The sequence below is a fragment of the Carlito syrichta genome, unplaced genomic scaffold (genome assembly GCF_000164805.1).
Source record: "Carlito syrichta isolate Samal-C Ts95f unplaced genomic scaffold, Tarsius_syrichta-2.0.1 Scaffold301823, whole genome shotgun sequence".
Taxonomy (NCBI): domain Eukaryota; kingdom Metazoa; phylum Chordata; class Mammalia; order Primates; family Tarsiidae; genus Carlito; species Carlito syrichta.
In genome coordinates, this window is record NW_007245919.1 from 277,235 (window position 1) to 296,699 (window position 19,465).

Sequence of the window (19,465 nt, forward strand, 5' to 3'; positions counted from 1 at the left end):
ATAAAGAAAATCAAAGCATGTCTCATACAAAAACCCTCATCTAGTGAATTTGTTAATATTCAAAACTATGCTGATGTTAAGTGGGCTAAAAAGTATATTTTCTTCTACTAATTAGATTGCTTATTTCAACATTTTTGCATTATCTTGTTTCCATAAAACTATTGCAATTTTGTAAATGTCATATGTTAGAATATTGATCAAGAAGATAACAAAATGAAGTTTATAAGATTTTTTATTTCATAGTTTAACTTTTATTATATTTTATTAGTGTATTATATAAAAATCCAAGGTATTTATGAAGTCCTTAATCAATCTAAAAATGTTATATTCTTGAAAAGTCACATGATACTTATTAATATTAAACTTAAATACCTACAATTAAGCTTGGTGGCCATGTTAATACATGTGAATTAATGAAGTTCAGCAAATTAAAAATAACTTCTACTAGTTGAGAATATTCTTGAGTTGATGTTGTGACATTATTTACTGCATTTGTGATATTAAGTCTAAATTAACTAAAATATATACTTTTATTGAATAAATATATAATTTTAAAACCTTGAACTCTCCTTCTCAAAATAATTTAATTGTGGAGAGTTATGAAAATGTTTCAGCATATTTATCAATTAATTTGCCAAAATAAACCTCCAGAAATGAAGGCACATTCAAATAAAGATAATAAAATAGCCGGACTCGGTGGCTCAGCCTGTAATACCGCGCCTTTGGGAGGCTGAGGTGAGTGGATTGCCTGAGCCTGCAGGTTCGAGACCCGCCTGGGCAGCGAGACCTCATCTCTACAATAAATCAAAAAATCAGCCGGGCGTGGTAGCGCATGCCTGTAATTCCGGCTACTTGGAAGGCTGAGGTGGAAGGATCGCCAGAGCCCAGCAGGTCGAGGCTGCGGTGACCGGGAGTGGCCAGTCTGGGCGACAGAGTGAGACTCCAACTCAAAAAAAAAAAAAAGATAATAAAATAATAATTTTTGGGAAAAAAATGACTGAAAAAATTAATCAACAGTGCTCAAAGATAAAACTGTTATAAATAAACTTCAGTATAATGAGTTAAGAGCACACATATAGGGTCAGACCACCTACATCAGAATAACGGATATAACTCTAAATAGCTGTGTGATTAGGCAATCACATGATAGGATTGATGTAGAGAATTAAAATCTTGATAAGTAAACCACTAGCTAATAATAGCCAGTGATAGTTTTCAGCCTATCCAAATCAGACAAAGATCCAAAACAGACTGTCTCTGTGCTTGCAGCTCTGACAGAGGGGAACAAACCATATAGGAGAGGAAGCATTAGGAAACAACTTCTCACTGAGTAAGAGTTGCAGGGTATAGCAGGAGAATGAATTAAAGAGGAAACCAATGCTTGATGAACCAATGCTGTGAAGAAAGGCAATTAGAGGTCCACAATTTTGTATCTATTATTATAAAATATAAATAAATTAAAAAAAAGACTCCCTCATGTTTTTATATATTTGATTTAGAGGTTAATCTATACTGACTGATCTCATTTTGGGTAAAACTAGTTGAATACTTAGGCTATTTGAGGTTTGCATTTATTTCACTTGGTGTGGATATTTTTATCCTGTCTAACTTTTTCACATCTAAAATTTTCTGAATTCCAAAACATATTTAGTCCCAAGGTTTGTGGCTAGAGGAGTAGAACTGGATGCTACTGGCAAATTACTAGTGTTCTCAACCAAAATAAGCACATAGTATAAATGTTTGTTGAATTAAATTGAATGGGAGGTAACTAGAATGAAACATTTAGAACAGTCTAAGCATTGAAAGGCATATTGTCCTGTTACTATTTTTTTTTTTTTTTTTTTTGAGTTGGAGTCTCACTTGGTCGCCCAGACTGGAGTGCAGTGGCTGCTCCAGGCCACCGCAGCCTCGGCCTGCTGGGCTCCGGTGATCCTTCCGTCTCAGCCTTCCGAATAGCTGGAATTACAGGCATGCGCTACCATGCCCGGCTGATTTTTTGATTTATTGTAGCAATGAGGTCTCGCTGCCCAGGCGGGTCTCGAACCCTCGGGCTCAGGCAATCCACTCACCTCAACCTCCCAAAGGCAAGGGATTACAGGCTGAGCCACCGAGCCCGGCACCGTTACTATTTTTGATTCCTCATATTTTTTTCTTTGACTTATTGTTACCTTAAACTTATTTATCATTTTTAAAATAAGATTTTAATTTTTATAAGTAAATAACTGGAATGGATCAAACTCACTGACCTCTCCTTTTTACTTCTTTTAGTTTCTCAGTTAGAGAATGGACCATGCCACCTAACTTTGTTATCTAACAATGTTACTAATTCAATCAGAAAATGACTAGTGTGACTTAGTGTCACTAATCCCGAAGTGACAGGGTGTGCTTGACCAATGCAAAGAATGTATGAGATCCATAAATATTTGTGCATTCCAGAATTTTCGGAACCTTTTTGATATTTGATATCTTACATGCTTTTTCTCACTTACAATTTTCTTCAAATATGGTTTCTTCCTATTTTACTTTTCTAATGTAAATGTGTCACCTCAGGCAATAAGACATGTTCCTAAAGTCAAGGATGATTCCACTGCTTCCCAGGTATATTGCTAGGATTTTAATTTCATAGCTTAATGATTCAAAGAAATCAAATAATGTTCACAGATACCTGGGATATCAATGCTGTTCAAATCAATATGGAAAGTGACCAGTTGACTGGATTTATTTGCTTCAATGCCCTGAATCAGTTCTTCTTTTACATTTTCATCTGACACCCACTGGGCAAAGAAAAGGTCAAATATGACCACAATGCTGCCATTTCTGCAAAGAAAAAGATGATACAAGAGGAAAAGTCAGCCGTCCTCAAGTGATTTGTGCTTAATTCATGTAAAATGTTTTTGAAATTCTCTACAGTTATCACCTTCCTAATCCTTATTATACCTGTGTAAGGTAAGTTATATCAAATATTATCTTTCTTTCATGAGTGAAAGAAAAAGGAATTGAAAGACTAAATGGGTTTCCAAAAAAGCAAACTCAAAAGTAGATCCAAAAGTGAAATTTGAGTTTTCTGAGTTTTGTGTTACACACAATCTCCAGGTAAGGCTGTTCCCCCAAGTCACCTGTGTTAAATTAAACAAAATCACATGGTACCAGACTCTGAGTTTACTGTTTGAAGGAATGAGACATGGATTTTTAATTTCTCATGAATGATTTCTAAGTAAAGAGAAATCTAAAGTAGTTTCACTGGTTTCAAATCAAATTTTTCTATTTAGTTTTAAAGATCTGATTGCAAGCTTATAGCAACTAATCAATATCAACTTTTTCTTCTTTATTTTGCTTAACATGAAATATACAAACGTGCCCTAACTTCAAGGGATAGGAAGAAAATAAGGATACCTAGGGTTATTGAAGACTTGCATGATATTCAGTTTCATAGCTGTGAATTGGGATTGTCTTGCCTGCATGATCTTCAACCATTGCATTAAAGTTCAACCATATGGCCCTAATTCTCTTTCTCTTTATTTTATCTCCTGCTCTGTAACATGCATTTTACAAAGTGATCTTTTTCAGTTTAAATAAAAATAAAAATAAACACATTTTTGTCTGTAGAGTTACTTAAGAAAAGTTTGCTCTTCTGCTCCCATTTCTATTTGCCTCATGCTTTTAGGATACAATCATTTGTGAGACAAATTCTAACTCTGATGATATTTATTCTGTACCCCTCAATAAGCTGGGGCTCCTCAGGTGTACTTGATTCATTAAGAGACAGACTAGGGAAAACCAAATTTTACATGGTGTATTTGTTGGTTTCAAATTATAAGAGTTATACTCATATATTCTTGTGATAGCTATAAGTTTATGAGCATCTTGAAGGACTTTGACAATGTCAAAAGAGTTCTTTATTTACCAATCTATACTGATAGAACCCAATCTATACTGATAGAGTAAATTTATTTTTTTTCTTCCATGATTGTGTACAGGACCAGAATGTTTCTGAAAGATATTGCAGATCAGCATTTCCACTAGGTAGGGTGTAGCTTCTTGACCTTTGTTCACTATTTAGCTTCACAGTTGAGTAAAACTTCTTTTTTTCAATATAGCTGATTTTCCATTTTTGAAATGAATAGGATACTCTGATATAATATTATCATACTTCAAATCTGTTAAATCAATTACTTAAGGTGTATTTCCAATCATTTGCTTAAATCACAGTAATCAAATCTTGTAAGAAGAAGGCTCCTTAGCAATTCTTTGATTTAAGGTTTCCCAGACTTACTGATACATGGAATTATTGTTGTCCTTAACAATGACACATTTTGTCACAGACACTGCTTTTATCTACTCTTCCACACTAGTCAATTTTTCTATATGACTAATCCCTAATTTTACTGGAAAACAACCCTACATTTTCTCAGGAGAGGTGACATTTTTCTTTAACTATTTCTCATGTCAAACAAATTTTTAATATGTGGGTATATGACCCAGCCCCGGTCAATGGGTGGAGTAGGAGGGGAAAGTACGTGGGAAATTTCTGAAAAATGTTTCCCAAACTATAGTGGACTACTACTCTGCTTTGTTGAACATGATTTTGTCTAGATATCACAGCCAGAACTGCCACATTTATCTTGAGAACATGAGTCAAGCCACAGTTGACAAGTTAAAGGTAGCATAGTGAAAAAATGAAAGCATCTGAATCCCTGATTATATCATTGTCATTATAACACATAATTAACCTCTGCTAAAACCTCCAGATTTCCTATGATCCCAGATGATAAACCCTTATTACTTAAGGCAATTTTAGTCATGTATTCTGTCAATTGCAATTTTAATAATTCTAATTGGCACACAACTGTTAGTCCTCATCCTATATTTATTTAAACAAAAGCTCCCGAAAAGGGTGATTATTACCCTAGTTTTGTGCCTGATGTTGGCCACTGTTTTCATTTTAGCAAGAACACTGAGGCTCAGAATAAACATAGGTAACTTTCCCCAGGGTTATACAGCTTATTAGTGCCAGGGTTAGCAATGAAACCTAGGGTGTCTGCCCCCCTAATATGTTTTTATATAATCCCATCTCCCCACCCACAACATCAACTTTTGCCACCGCTATTATGAACTATTTGTCAGCAGGAAAGAGGCTTCAGCACATTTACCTTAAAGGCAAGTCTAGGTTCTTATTATCTTGCATTGTTATCAGAACTGTTTACAGAAATAGACGAGGAAAATAGCTACTTGGAGTTTTTGGGAGGAAGGAAATATTTTTATTTCCTCCATACAGTTCAGATATAGTCTTCCCTGTTCATCTTCCTCCTCCTCTTTCTTGTTCTGCTCTTCCCTTTCTTCCTCCTCCTTCTCCTGTCTTTCTTTTTCTTCTTTTTTATGTCTCCCTAATCAATTCACCCTCCAAAATAGCTAAATGAACAAGATTATATACGATCAAGATAAAATGACAGTGAACAATATCTCTCATTTTCTCTGTATTCAATCCCACATCTTTATCTTATCCTTGGTTGCACATTAGACAATATTAATTCTGATGAAGTCTGTAGTTTTTTTCATGTAATTGTATAGTTTTAATTTGACTGGACACTTGCCTTTATTTTACTTGATTTGGGGAGTAAAAGAGGTAAGATGTTTTGAACAAAGCATAAATCTGGAATTTTCCTTCACTGAGTTGAAGGTAACTGGATTAGTTCATCCTCAGGCATAAAACATTTTTGTATAAAAGATGTTTTCTCTTAGTTGTGAATTATACATTATATTTAATAATTTATACTTTGCAAGGACAGGAGCTGCATATTCTATTTCCACATACATTGTTTTCTTTAAAATTTATTTTCTTATTTAGTGTAAATGTTGAGATAAAAGAGATATGGTAAAAATTAAGAAAATAATAATTGTTTATGTTTTACCTCACAAGACTGCTAAATCTGATACTTTTGTAGTTTAATAATGATTTTATTTATAAAAATAAAGGAGAATTATTCCTGTAGGGAAAAAACCAAAACCAAAAACAATGGCTGTTTTCACTTCAAAGTACTTGTTCTGGTAGAAAAGTTGACTCTTTTTTAAAAGCAGATAAATTCCATTATTGTACAGAAAGCCTGTGTGTATAAGATCAAAATGTTTCTTATCTCATATTTTTCTTAATGATATTGATAACCTTTAGTGCTGCTGAGTAAACAAAAGTCTTTTCTTTTCTAAATGCTGTGACTTATCTTTGCTCAAAGGGCAAAATAAACTGCATATTGCCACAAAGGGTAAACAGTCTTTTATTAAACGAATCAACTGCTAAATGCTCTGTGAGTCAAAGCAGTCTTCACAAATCAGAGTGACATAAAAGTAATCCCAAAGGAGAGAAAGTTATTTGCTTATCCTGCAGAATGGCTACACACACACACACACACACACACACACACACACACACACACACACACGTTAGCAAGTGGCAGGAGTTGGCAGTAAATATTTGTAAAATATTAATGACTAAGCTTAGTATTCTGAATGCTATAATTTTATCATATATATCCTTTTAGTGATGTGTGCTTAATTAAAATTTATAACAAAATGAATAGGTATTTTGAAAGACTTTTGGATAGGATATAATTTTTACAATTGGTGTGGACATTGTTAATGAAATGAGAAGTTTTTTTTTTTTTTTGAGTTGGAGTCTTACTCTGTAGCCCAGCCTGGAGTGCAGTGGCCGCTCCCGGCCACCGCAGCCTCGACCTGCTGGGCTCCAGCGATCCTTCCTCCTCAGCCTTCCGAGGAGCCAGGATTACAGGCATGAGCTACCACACCCGGCTGATTTTTTGATTTATTGTAGAGATGAGGTCTCGCTGCCCAGGCGGGTCTCGAACCCGCGGGCTCAGGCAATTCACTCACCTCAGCCTCCCAAAGGCGCGGGATTACATGCTGAGCCACCGAGCCCGGCTGAAATGAGAATTTTTAAATAATTTTGAGTCAATTATGAGTGCATCTTTTTTTTTAATGAGTAGAGCTTGCCTACTTATGCGTGATTACTGAAAATAACCCTAAATATTTCCTTATTACTCTCTCTCTCCTACTTCTGAATTCCTTTTCCTATTCGCCTTGGTCTCCCAGAGTAGCAACCTGTAATTCATCTTACAGATGTTTTCATGAAATTCCTTTGCATTGCAATTTTCAGTAACACTTCAATAACCACCAGGGGAAAGTATCTGTACGCCTAAGAAGTACATTATTTGAGAGTCATAATAAATATTTATCAAGGTTTGGGCACTATACTGGTCTCTTAGGTAGCAGAAATAAATAACTTCTCAGCTGAAATAATTAACAGTTTCAAATACAGTAATTTTACCTTCTAGAAAAATAAAAGATTACTTACTAAACATCAAAGAAAAATTCTGGGATTTTGATAGCCCCCCATGCCAAAGCATAAAAGTTTATCTTTATAAAAGTTTCCAAATTCAGTAAAAATGAAGTTACTCAGCATGTAAACTGAATAACAGTTATTCACTTGCAGATATGTAAACATCCAGGGTTCCATTAGCAAGACTATCCTGATAAACTCTTCAATGGACACTGTGCTTTTTGAATGGATTTCACTAAGCAGAGCCCATTAAGGAGAAACAGGCACCCGGAATACTTTTTCTTAAGGGAGGATAAAACGTTTCAGAAATAAATCTGAATTGATTCTTGGCTACAAATTTCCAGACTCAATCCTCTATAAAGAGGAAAAGAGATATTGACTTTATTCACTCCAAAGTAGACAAATAGTTTAAAGTGGATTTTAAAAAATCTTGAATGCATTACTTTATACTCATAAAATAAATATCAAATAATATTTTATAAATAGCAACTTGAATAAGTTAGACAAGTGGGACCTCATCAAACTGAAAAGCTTCTGAAAAGCAAGGAAAACCATCAAGAGAGAGGGGAGACAGCCCACAGACTGGGAAAATATATTTGCCAATTTTTTTTTTGTTTGTTTTGAGTTGGAGTCTCACTGTCGCCCAGACTGGAGTGCAGTGGCTGCTCCCGGCCACCGCAGCCTACTGGGTTCCGCGGTCCTTCCGCCTCAGCCTTCCAAGTAGCCAGAACTAGAGGTGTGTGCTACCAGCCCGGGGGATTTTTTGATTTATTGTAGAGTTGAGGTCTCGCCTGCTCAGGCGGGTCTCAAACCCGCAGGCTCAGGCAATCCACTCACCTCGGCCTCCCAAAGGCACGGGATTACAGGCTGAGCCACCCAGCCCGGCAAGCGTAACCCACGCATTGGCCGGGAATCGAACCCAGGGCCTCCCGTGTGGCAGGGGAGAATTCTACCATTGAACCACCAATGCCTTATTTGCCAATTTTATATCTGACAAAAACCTAATATCCAGGATCTACAAGAAACTCAAATGTGCGGAAAGAAACAAAACAAACAATCCCATTAAAAAATGGGTAAAAGACATGATTAGACACTTCTCAAAAGAAGATATACAGGCAGCCAACAGGCACATGAAAAAGTGCTCAGCCTCATTAATCATCAGATAAATGCAAATCAAAACCACATTGAGATACCACCTAACTCCTGTAAAAATGGCCATCACTAATAAAACAAACAACAACAGATACTGGCGAAGATATGGAGAAAAAGGACGACTTTTTTCTACACTGCTGGTAGGAATGCAAACTAGTGCAACCTCTTTGGAAACAGTGTGGCGGTTTCTAAAAGAACTAGACATGGACCTTCCACATTACCCAGCAATCCCCCTACTGGGAATATACCCAGAGGAACTCAAATCATTCTACAAAAAAGATACCTGCACACACATGTGTATTGAAGCACTATTCGCAATAGCAAAAATATAGAACCAGTCATGCTGCCCATCAAAAATGGACTGGATAAAAAAAAATGTGGTACATATACACAATGGAATATTACGCAGTCATAAAAAAGGAAAAACATATGGACTTTGCAGCAACTTGAATGAATTTAGAGTCTATCATACTCAGTGATCTATCTCAGAAAGAAAGAACAAAGTATCACATGTTCTCACTCATAAGTGGATCCTGAACATTTACCATAATACTATAAGAAAGGGATGGGCAGTAGAAAGATACTGCCGGGGTGGGTGTGGAGGGTTGGGCACAACATCAAAAAGCATAGCTGATCTCAAACCAGACAAAGCGGGGCCCAAAGGGAGGCACAAACTTTACCTGTATGATGACCACTTGTATATCTAACCCTGAATTTTATCCCACATCTTTAAATTTTTAAAAAAATAACACTTTGAATTGGACAAAAGTAATTAACCTTTCCTGAGGATACACGTATGTCCTTTCAGTGCTGATATTGGATCAATGAAATAAACTATTAGAGATAATAAGCTCTGGAAAAAGAAGAAAAAGTTCTGTATTGTAGGTAGAAATGAAAATAGCAGATGGGTATAGAAGCAGCTATTTGGATTAAGATTCAGTAAGATGAAATGGAATAATGAATCTTAATTATAGATAGATAAGAAGAGAGCAAGACAAAATTAAACTCCTTGTTTTGTATAAAAAGATTCAGCTTTCCCTTTTTATTCCTTGTGTCTTCAATATATAGGATTAGTTTTGTTTCAGGAGGTAATGGCAATGTTCTGAATGTCCCCCTGAACATTAAATAAACTTCATTTGAATTTGACCTTGTGTCATTGTTTTTCTGAGCATGATGATTTTACTTCTGATTTGACCTTGCTACCTCTATTTGGTCTTTAAGAACTAAGAATTATTTTACCAATGTCAGGACTCTTGCAATGACCATATACCAATTATCTCTGTCCCTAGGCTATTTGATTTGATTGTTCTTGGTCTGATATATGAGATTAACCTTTCTAAAAAGTCAAGCTCATTATGTTTCTTCCGTGACCTATCAGTCCTTTGTGGCTTTCATTTGGTACAAGTTCAAAGTCAGACTCCTAGATTTGTAATCAGCACATTTGTGATGTCTTAACATCTTCCCAGTGAAACTCAAGACCAGCCGCATTATATCCTCAACTATATTAATTCTTTCTTTGCCAAAAATGACTTTCATTTCCTTCTGTTCTCAGGTGGTACCTATCTGTGCTTTTCAGACTATGTCCCACAATTTTCACAAAACTTTCCATGACATACCCTTTTAGTCAAGAGGCTTTTTAATACATTAACTATTTTAAAATATTTACATTAAATTTCTATTCTAAAAGGAAGTTAAAGCCATTATAAGAGTGTATATATAAAACATATACATATGAAGAGTATTAAAAGAAAATATGCTAACATCAAACATAACATTTAATATATTAATGATGTATGGTAAACAAATTTTTCTATCATTGGCTAGGACTTTATAGAGTACATACTGTGAAGCAGGCATTAGTTAGGATTTAAAAATACGGATACCAAAGATTCATTCTCTGCCTGAGGATGCTCCTAGTCTAGTAAGGAGACAGGTAAATAGATAAAGACGTTTAAGTGTAAGGATTGCACTTTACATGTAGGTGTAAGGTGCTAAGGGGGGGAGCGGCTTCTAACCTAGTCCCGAGTGTCCACTGAGTGTCCCTGGGAAGGTGACACGGGCTGGTTCTTAATGGATTGTAAGAATGGAATGTAAGGATGAATGCTCTAGTAAGGGAAAGAATGAGAATACAAGTAATAAAAAAGTATACGAAAGTGAGAAAGTGTGCAAATAATGAGGGTGTGCAGACAATGCAATTGGGTTGGTACAGAAGCCTTTGGGGAATGTGAGAGGAGAAACAGAAGCCCACAGTGTGTTTGTGAGACAGAACCTTGGAGCACAAAATGCATTTAGGTAGTGACAACTAGAAACAGTCTTTACGTATTTGAAAGACTGAGATGTGAAGCTGGAGAGACATTTGCCCTCTAAACTGTAACCAGGATCAGTGGGTGAGAGCCAAAGAAATAAGTCTTGGCTGAGAGTAATAAAGCCAATAAATAAAACCTGGTAATAACCATGAATATTTTGTAGGCTGTTTGCGAGATGACCATAGCAATATTGAAAATAGATTCCTAATTTGTGTCAGATACATTATATAAACTAATTCATGCATATGAGTCTCTTTCTTTGGTTGAACTAGAATGAACTTCCTTCTCAGACTGTGAACATTCTAGCCCAAAGCAATAAAGCAAAGGCTAACCTACATCATTTCAAATCTTTCTTTTTCTTGCACTACACACAAACTGTGTACACAGTTTGTCATGTACTGCCTAATAATATTAGTTAAAATTTCTTGATTCTGTTATATCTCCCCAACAATATTTTAAATCCCTCATAGCAGTGATATCTAGTCTTCACCTTCACAGTTTCTTCATAGCCTAACTTGTTATTAATGACTGTTATATATTAGTCAATTAACTCTGAGATGCTCTGTAGGTGGGCAATTAAAAAACAAATAGCCTATCAAAAAAAAGATAGAGAGAAAAACAGCGCTAAATATATCAACACTAGAGAAAATGTCTTAATGATGGTGGTTGAGTGAGCTTCTTAATAACAAACTTTCTCCTATTATATGTATTCTCGGAACCAATTAATTGACTCATTCCAAGTAAGCTTTGTATATGTCTGTTGAATAAGTAAATGAGGAATGAGGGGTGACTATATGAACATTTATTTAACTCTATGTTGAAAGGACAAAAATATTTGCTTCAGTTTTCCAGTGCCATTTAAAAATATATTTTGCCTATTTTTAAAAGTACTTGTCTTGTGGTGGTTTTGCTCTCTCTTTGTGCAAAGTACAGAAAAGTGTCATATATTTTTGTCTTCACTTTTATTCCACTATAAGATGGTTTGAACTATGCATTTCATGTTCTATTTCAAAGCATGTGGTATCTGTCATAGAATTTTAGGAATATGAAACCTCAGCTGAAGAGCATTTTGGGAAGATAAGAAAAATGCTGCTTTCTGGAGATTATAGAAAGTACAAGGTAACTTAATTTCTACCACATCATATCACATTTAAAGTTAAGGTGATTTTTAAAAAAGCCTCCCATGCAGCAAACGTGACCCCAATGTGTCATTTTCAGGAGAAAATAAAAGAAGAAATAAATAATGATAATTTTCATTCTAACAAAAGGGATACTTAGATCTTCATCTATGGCATTTCACACACACACACACAAACACACACACACCATATTTTTAATGTGTCTATGAACAATATACAGTAGAGGTTCTGTAAATTCTCTACCTCATCCTCAACACTTCATGTTCAACTTGTCTCTAGTTTTTGTTAAAATAACAATGGAGTCATTATGAAAAAAACATTCAGTTCCTAGCACATTCAAACAGTATCACAATCTAAATGCCAGACTTCTGAATTAACCGTTCCACCTTCAAATCTAATAATGGATTCTTTCAAATTTACTTATTAATTCATTTAACTCATTACACTCTGATTTATCATTTTTCTATATGCTAGCTCCAGCAACTGGCATTGTTGACTCAGAAGAGAATAACACATGCATAACCACTGAAAAGGAGAAAATTTAAGGGTGAAAAAAAGATCGTAACATAAAGTGCTTTGCACCCTAGTTTGAGTACAGATTATCAATAAATGTTTAATTCTGCACAAGGTTAAAAATGATTGTGGAAAACAAGAAAAGTAAAGGTGAAAGCATGGAACGTATGCAAAAAGGTATCAGGCAGTTTAGGATATCAACACAAAAGTATGTCCAGAGGGAGAAAGTAGTCACTAGGAAACGTAAACTGAAAGTCAATCCTACAATTTCTGAACATTTGACTCTTTAGGCTTTGCTTTCATTGTTCTGTCTTGAGTAATATGAAAATAAGTTGTAGAGAAACAGCATGATTGTTTTAGACAGATAGATGTTAGTATTAGCAGCATGACATTAGAAAAGTTACCCAGCCTCTCTGAACCACAGATAATTTACCACTGATGGATAATTTACCACAGATTGGTAATCCAAAAACTCACAAATCTCCAGTGGGGAATAGATTAGGTAATGTACAAAAGTACATGGTAGTAATACCTAGAAGAACAAATTGACAGGTACTCAGTGATATTGTGATTAATGTTGATTAGTTTGCTAATGGTACTAAACAAATGAGCATACCAGAACACCATCAGCCTATATAGATTTGCCATTTTTCTTTCTAAAATAGGGCTAAAACAGGTTAAGTTTTTCAAAAATACTTTAATTTTTTTTAAAGGGAAGATATAAGAGATGTGGAAACTTTGGAACATTTTTATAAGGCCTGATTATTCATCTAATTGAAAACATAAATCTAAAACATCATTGCACAATGTAGACAAGGAAATTGTAGTAATTTCTACTAGTCTGAAAGTTACATGAGCAAGAAAAATATGTAATGTTTAAGATTTAGTATATAATAAATAATACATGAGTAAAAGTAAAGTTAATAAATATTCAAATATTATAGGTAGTAATGTCATGAAGATATGGAGGCCACTGTTGTCTGCTCAGCGGCTTGTGTATTGTGTTCTCATTTGAAACTGGGCATGGAGCTTTCTCATTGTCCATTGTCCCTCGACTGTGAGAACTATCTTCAACTGCAGGGCACCAACTGCTTAAAAACTGGCACTTATTTATTTTCATGGTGAAGGAGTATGTAAGATTGACATTTGTGACCAAAGACTATCGCCATCAGTCTAGCTTACTCAGGTATTTAACTGGCCTAGGTCAGGCTTCTCCATGCTTGTCTTGGTTTTCCTTGTTTGGTCTCCCTCCTGTCCCAGAAGTGTTGTTTCTCTTCATATTTATGAAGGAAGAGGTAAGCTTACTTTTGCATTGCATCTTGAGTGCACCCTTCTACTTTAAGATAAAAAGGATACCCATTCTTCCTACAAGTTGCTGTATTCTTTGGTTTCTGCCACTCCAACCTCCTGATATTGGAGGAGGATATATGCTGAATCAGAAGAAAAACAAAATTGGGCTCAAACACATTCACCAACACTTACTAGCTGTGTGATTTGATGCAAGGCACTTAATATTACCAAACTTTAGAGTTATATGTACAAATTAGAATAATTACATCTCCCTCTTAGTCATTTTGTGAGGAATAATTTAGATAATACATTTTACTTAAATTACAAAATGCTTGGTGCGAAACAGAGGCTCAATCAGTGAGTTTTCTTTTAGACAGCTTATGTCATAGTATTTACATTTTTTTCAAGTTTCAGCGATATTGTCTTTCTTTCTATGCCTTTTTTTTTTACTCTGTCATCCAGGCTGGAGTGCAGGAGCACACTTATGGCCACTGCATCTTCGACCTGCTGAACTCAGGTGATCCTTCTGCTTCAGCCTTCCAAGTAGCTGGAAATACAGGCGCATGCTACCACACCCAGCTTATTTTTTGATTTATTGTAGAGACGAGGTTTCACCAAATTGCCCAGGCTGGTCTCAAACCCCTGAGCTCAGGCAGGCCTCTCGCCTTGGCTTCCCAAATTGCTGCAATTACAGGCTTGAGCCACTGCGCCCAACCCTATGCTTTTTTATTCTGAATTATTTTGAAGGCTTTGCTCACTTCTCTCTTGCAGATACACCAGGTCTTGGTCAGTTTTTATTTCTTTCTTCCTAGTTTTAGCAGAATATTCTCTTTGCCTTTTCTCCCTTTTATTTAATTTTATAAATTCAAGCTGAGATTACAATTTTCTTTCCAAAGTTTCCTGCTAATTTGCATGTCTAGTCCAAAAGCACTTTGGAAGTTTGTAGTTTAGAAAACTTTAGATTCAAGGTAATGTCAGAAAGATGGTAGATTAGTAAGCCCTGTATTCTTTCCCATGGACATAAAAGCAGCAACAACAGAAAGATAAATTTTCTTTGTGAGAAATTTGAAACCAGTTGTTAAAGAGGTGGATCTCATGTTAAGTGCTCTTACAACAATTAATACATATATTTATTCTGGATTAAAGTATCCATAGTGAAATTATATCATTACCCTATTCATCTAAGATTCATTAATTTGTTGAACTCTTACTTTACTAGAAGCACAGGCTTATGCTCCCTGTTTATGGCAATGAATAAGTCTCTTTCTCATGATTTAATATAAATGAAACTGGATCACACCATATTATTTGATTAACAATTAACATACTTATTCCAAATATGTGTAGCAAATCAAACGCTATATCTGCACCTGCAAGCATTCAGCCTGTCTCCTCATTCATCTCTACAAGATTTTAGTGTTAGAAGCAAGAAGCATATTAACACAAGATCAATTATCAGAAGCGATTGTTATTATTATTTGCTACTGAAATGAAAGTTTATGCTGTGACACTTTTCTCAATCCTCACAAAAATGTTGAAAATTTAAATATCCCTATTTTTCTATATGTGGTGGTGCTATTTTACAAACATTACAAAAAGACCACAAATGTGTGATTCTGTGATGTCCATCGCTGTAAATTTTTGAGCTGTACTCACTCAAATTGTAAAACTCTTGAGTTTTTGTATTCATTCTTCAGATTACTTGATTGAAAGATTTCATCTATCTAAAATCAGAAAAGGTTGAAAAATGTACTACATTAAAAATTTTAACTTTTGTTCAGAAATGTATACAAAGTGATATTTGTATTTTGTTTAGAACTGGAACAATTTTCTCGGTGGTAATAGGGTTGATACATTTAATTATCTTGGGACTATTACATTTATTTACTCGTCTTTTTCACAGTGAGAAATGGGATCTATATATCTTTTGGTAAATAGTTAATAAAAACTATGTTATGAAATTTTAAACCAGCTGAAGGGAGAGTCTCCTACCATTTGCTGAAGGTCAAAAGCAAGAACTTTGAAATCCACTGAGAGTTTGTCTTGCAAATTAGGATTATATGTTGCTCCAGATGTTATTTTAAATTTCCCTCTGGCTTCATGACTTTGTCCAAGTGCCGCATCTAGGTATATAAATGAGAAATAACACACTGAAAGTGTGGGTTTTGAACAGAAGAGGAACATTCTGTTAAGACATAGAAGTTAAGTTCTTAATGTGTTGGCCCTGTGGTTCTCACCTTTTCAATGGAGTCTTTATGCTTAAAATCAGCTTTCCTTTTTTTTAAAGCTATCTGATTGGTTTAAAACTTAGATATCAAACTGTTTTCCATTCTATCTTTTTTTCTTTTCTTTGAAGTATCACCCACACTCTAAGCTTCTGAGTTGTTGTGGGGTTTTTTTGTAAAAAATCATTATTATTATTGAGATTCCTGTTGGAAGATACATGGACTGATCAACTTCTACCAATTATAAAAACTCATTCAGGGAAACATGGTGAGAAGTGAACCATTCAAAGTTTGTAGTTGCTTTCAAATACTTCATGAACACCTAGCATCCATGGACACCACTGGTTTTCACCATGTGGATTGCTGTGAAGATTTCAGTGTTTAGGTTACTTTGAAACATAGCTTTGAAGCTACTTGTCTTATTCTAATAATTATAAAAATGGTATGCATGACCTTTTGCCATTAGAATGGTGGCTGTCCTTATTTAAGATGTTATTAAGAATGCTATAGAAAATATATTATCTTAATAGGAAAAAAATGTCAAAAATGGTTAACAAATTGAATATAAACATGGGCAACAAGATGTGCAATTAAGTCTTGTATAATTCCTTTCTCAGCATATTTTATTTGATACATATTTATATTTAAAATGAATTGCTTTAACTGAAACTAACACAATGGTGAAATCATTAGTGAATATAATAATAATGATACATGATTCTCACAATGACCTGGTATGATAAGATGTTATTTCTTCTTTTCTGTCATGGGAAAATTAGGGCTTAGAATGACTAAGAAAATTTCTCAAGGTAGTCAAGGTCTTAAGTGAGATATCTGAAATTTGGACATAAAAATGACTGACTCCAAAACCCAGGACCTATCATACATTGACACAAAACTTTCCAGTCCAGAGCATTATTAAAAATAATTTTTTCATCAGAGAACTTGAATATAATCTAAACACTTATCACTGTAAAATTGACATTACATATTATTATTTAAAGTTTTTGTTTGTTATGACGATACTCAAAATTAAATTGAGATTTTCATGTTTAAATGTTGAAGACAAGGAAAGATTAAGGAACTATCAGAGATTAAAGGAGCTTCTAAGAAATCATAAAAACTAAGTCCTTCATTGGAATTGCCATTGAATCCTGAACGGGTAAATGCTACTAGTAAAAACAAAACAAAACAAAGAAACAAACAAAAAACTGGTGAAATTTGAATAAAGTGTATAGCTCAGTTGATTTCTAAAAAAAAAAATTTTTTTTAAACTATATTAAAAGTAGTAGGTTTTATGCCATCTAGTAGTCCAGAATAGTTTTAACTAGAATTCCTTTTTATATTTCATTGTTCCCTTAAATTGTATTAATGTATATAAACATTTAATTTCCATTTTACTTATAGGATAACTTTGTATCCTTATTGAGCATCAATGATTCCAAAAGATTCTGTGTATTCCTCTTTGAAGTTATTCACAGTATTTAAACAAGATGAAAAACAAACACTTTTCTAAAAGTCTGAGTGATTTTGTATAAATTCTTAGTAGTTCATATAAGCAACAAAACTATCCACAAGTGTTCTTTTAAAAAAGATTTTTACACTCCTTGTACATAGCTACAGTATTTAAATAGACCAGGGATTACACTAACATTATTTTATAAAATTATAAATCAAGTTTATCACATTCTAATTGAAATTTATTTACTAGAGAAAATACCAACTTAAAAACTGAGAATTTTCTTAGTGAAACTAAAAACCACTCACAGGTAAAGGATCTTGCCCTGGGAATTTTCAGAAATAATTTATATGGCCATATATAATTCATTACTTTAAAAATGCAAATATTTTCTGAGAAAAAATAAACGCAATACTTAGATTATTGCTATGCTTTCAATTTCTTTTTATTTACCCTATAAATGGATAAGTGGTAAATATGATCAGAAGTGCTTGACTTGAATTGTCTAGTTTGGGATCTTACTTCTGCTACCTACTAATAATGCAAACCTAAGCAAGACAAATTATCCGATTCCTCACCTTAAAATGAGAATACAATAAACATTCATAGTTTGTTGTAGCAAGACAATACATTTGAAAGTCTTCTAAAAGCTACTGGTACAAAACTCTAAATAGGAGTTATCGTTTCTTATTTTTTTTCTGCCAAAAGTTGCTACTCACATAGCTTGAGGTCTTTATAAGTTGACATTTACATTCAAGTAATTTCATATTATTGCAATTAATATTGTTAGCCTAATAAGAGATGAAGATAACATTTTGTAGAAATAAATAACAATTTTTGTCAGCTTTGCATATTTATCTATTAGTATAGACAACAATGTTATAATATGTTTATGATTTAAATTATATTAGATTACCCAGGGGACATGAAACCTTCTTGGTTATATGTTAAAACTAAGAAACATATTTAATATTATTTAGTTTAAGGAAAGCATAGTCTTATGCTTGAATTCTGGATTAAGTTTCAAATTACATACAAACTAATTTTGTAACATTCCATGAAATGAACTAGAGAAGCAGCTGAATGCAACATAAGAATCTTGTCATAAATCCACAGCTATGAATAAAATATACTGACAGTATAACTGTTACTGAAGTGTGTACATTGTACATTCAACTGAGAGCACTTTCAGGAGCCAACTCCATGTGACTTACCTCGTCCCGCTTCCTTGATTGCCAACCAGGACACTGCAATTAATCCGGCACAGAGCACCACCAACATGGCAAACAGGGCTGAAAACATGATCTCATAGTAGCTGAGAGAATGGTGCCTTGAGGAAACACTTCTTTTTGACCCCATTTTTGGTTTTTGAAGGTTTACTAACTAAAGAACTGTAAAATAATATAAATATTGGCCAACTGAAGAGGAAAATCTGTCAATTTTAAAGCAATATTTGTAAAGCAACAGGAGTCTGTCTACACTCCTATTAGTCAGTGTAAATGAGTTGTGTACGTCCTTTGGCAATGGTATGTCTCTATATATTAAGTATTGTTAAAAGGGCAGTTAATCTTTAAGAAGATTTGAGTAAGTAAAGATGCCTAGAGTTGTAAATGTTAATTACCTGAACAGGTTATTTGCCGAGGTGGATGAAATTAAAGTTATGTTGTAAACAAAAATGACACTTTATCATTTGGGGAACTATTAGGAAAATATGAAATTAATGACAGACAAATTGGTCATTAGGCACATGACTTGATACTCACAGAAAGAGTTCTTAACAGATCAACCTTCTACCTTCTGACGCAGATCATTATTAAGGCATTTCTCTTGTTGTATGTGGGTATAGACGTGTGAAAAATAACTTCATGCAAAGATGGATACAAAGTCTAACATATATGTCCTCTCTATCTCTCTCTAAATATAACTTTCTGTATATATGTATATATAAACTTCTTACTGAAATGATCAAAGGTTTTGTATACTCTTTTATGTCACCCATGTGAAGTTATGCAATATAAAGCAGTACTGATTTA

At 34.2% G+C, this 19,465-nt stretch overlaps 1 protein-coding gene and 1 non-coding gene across 2 annotated transcripts in view; both read right to left on the reverse strand.

Moving 5' to 3' along the window:
* TMPRSS15 (transmembrane protease, serine 15) overlaps positions 1 to 18,942 on the reverse strand; it is a 141,673-nt gene extending 122,731 nt beyond the window's left edge. Inside the window, exons 1-4 of the mRNA XM_008055327.1 lie at positions 18,647 to 18,942; positions 15,741 to 15,871; positions 15,405 to 15,472; positions 2,666 to 2,817 (exon numbers count right to left, since the gene is read on the reverse strand). Coding sequence (XP_008053518.1) covers positions 2,666 to 2,817; positions 15,405 to 15,472; positions 15,741 to 15,871; positions 18,647 to 18,791 — 496 coding nt within the window. The 5' untranslated portion in view covers positions 18,792 to 18,942. The remainder of the gene's footprint in view (positions 1 to 2,665; positions 2,818 to 15,404; positions 15,473 to 15,740; positions 15,872 to 18,646) is intronic.
* TRNAG-GCC lies at positions 8,247 to 8,318 on the reverse strand. Its single transcript has one exon. It is a non-coding gene; the product is annotated as a tRNA-Gly (tRNA).
* Positions 18,943 to 19,465: the final 523 nt, after the last annotated feature.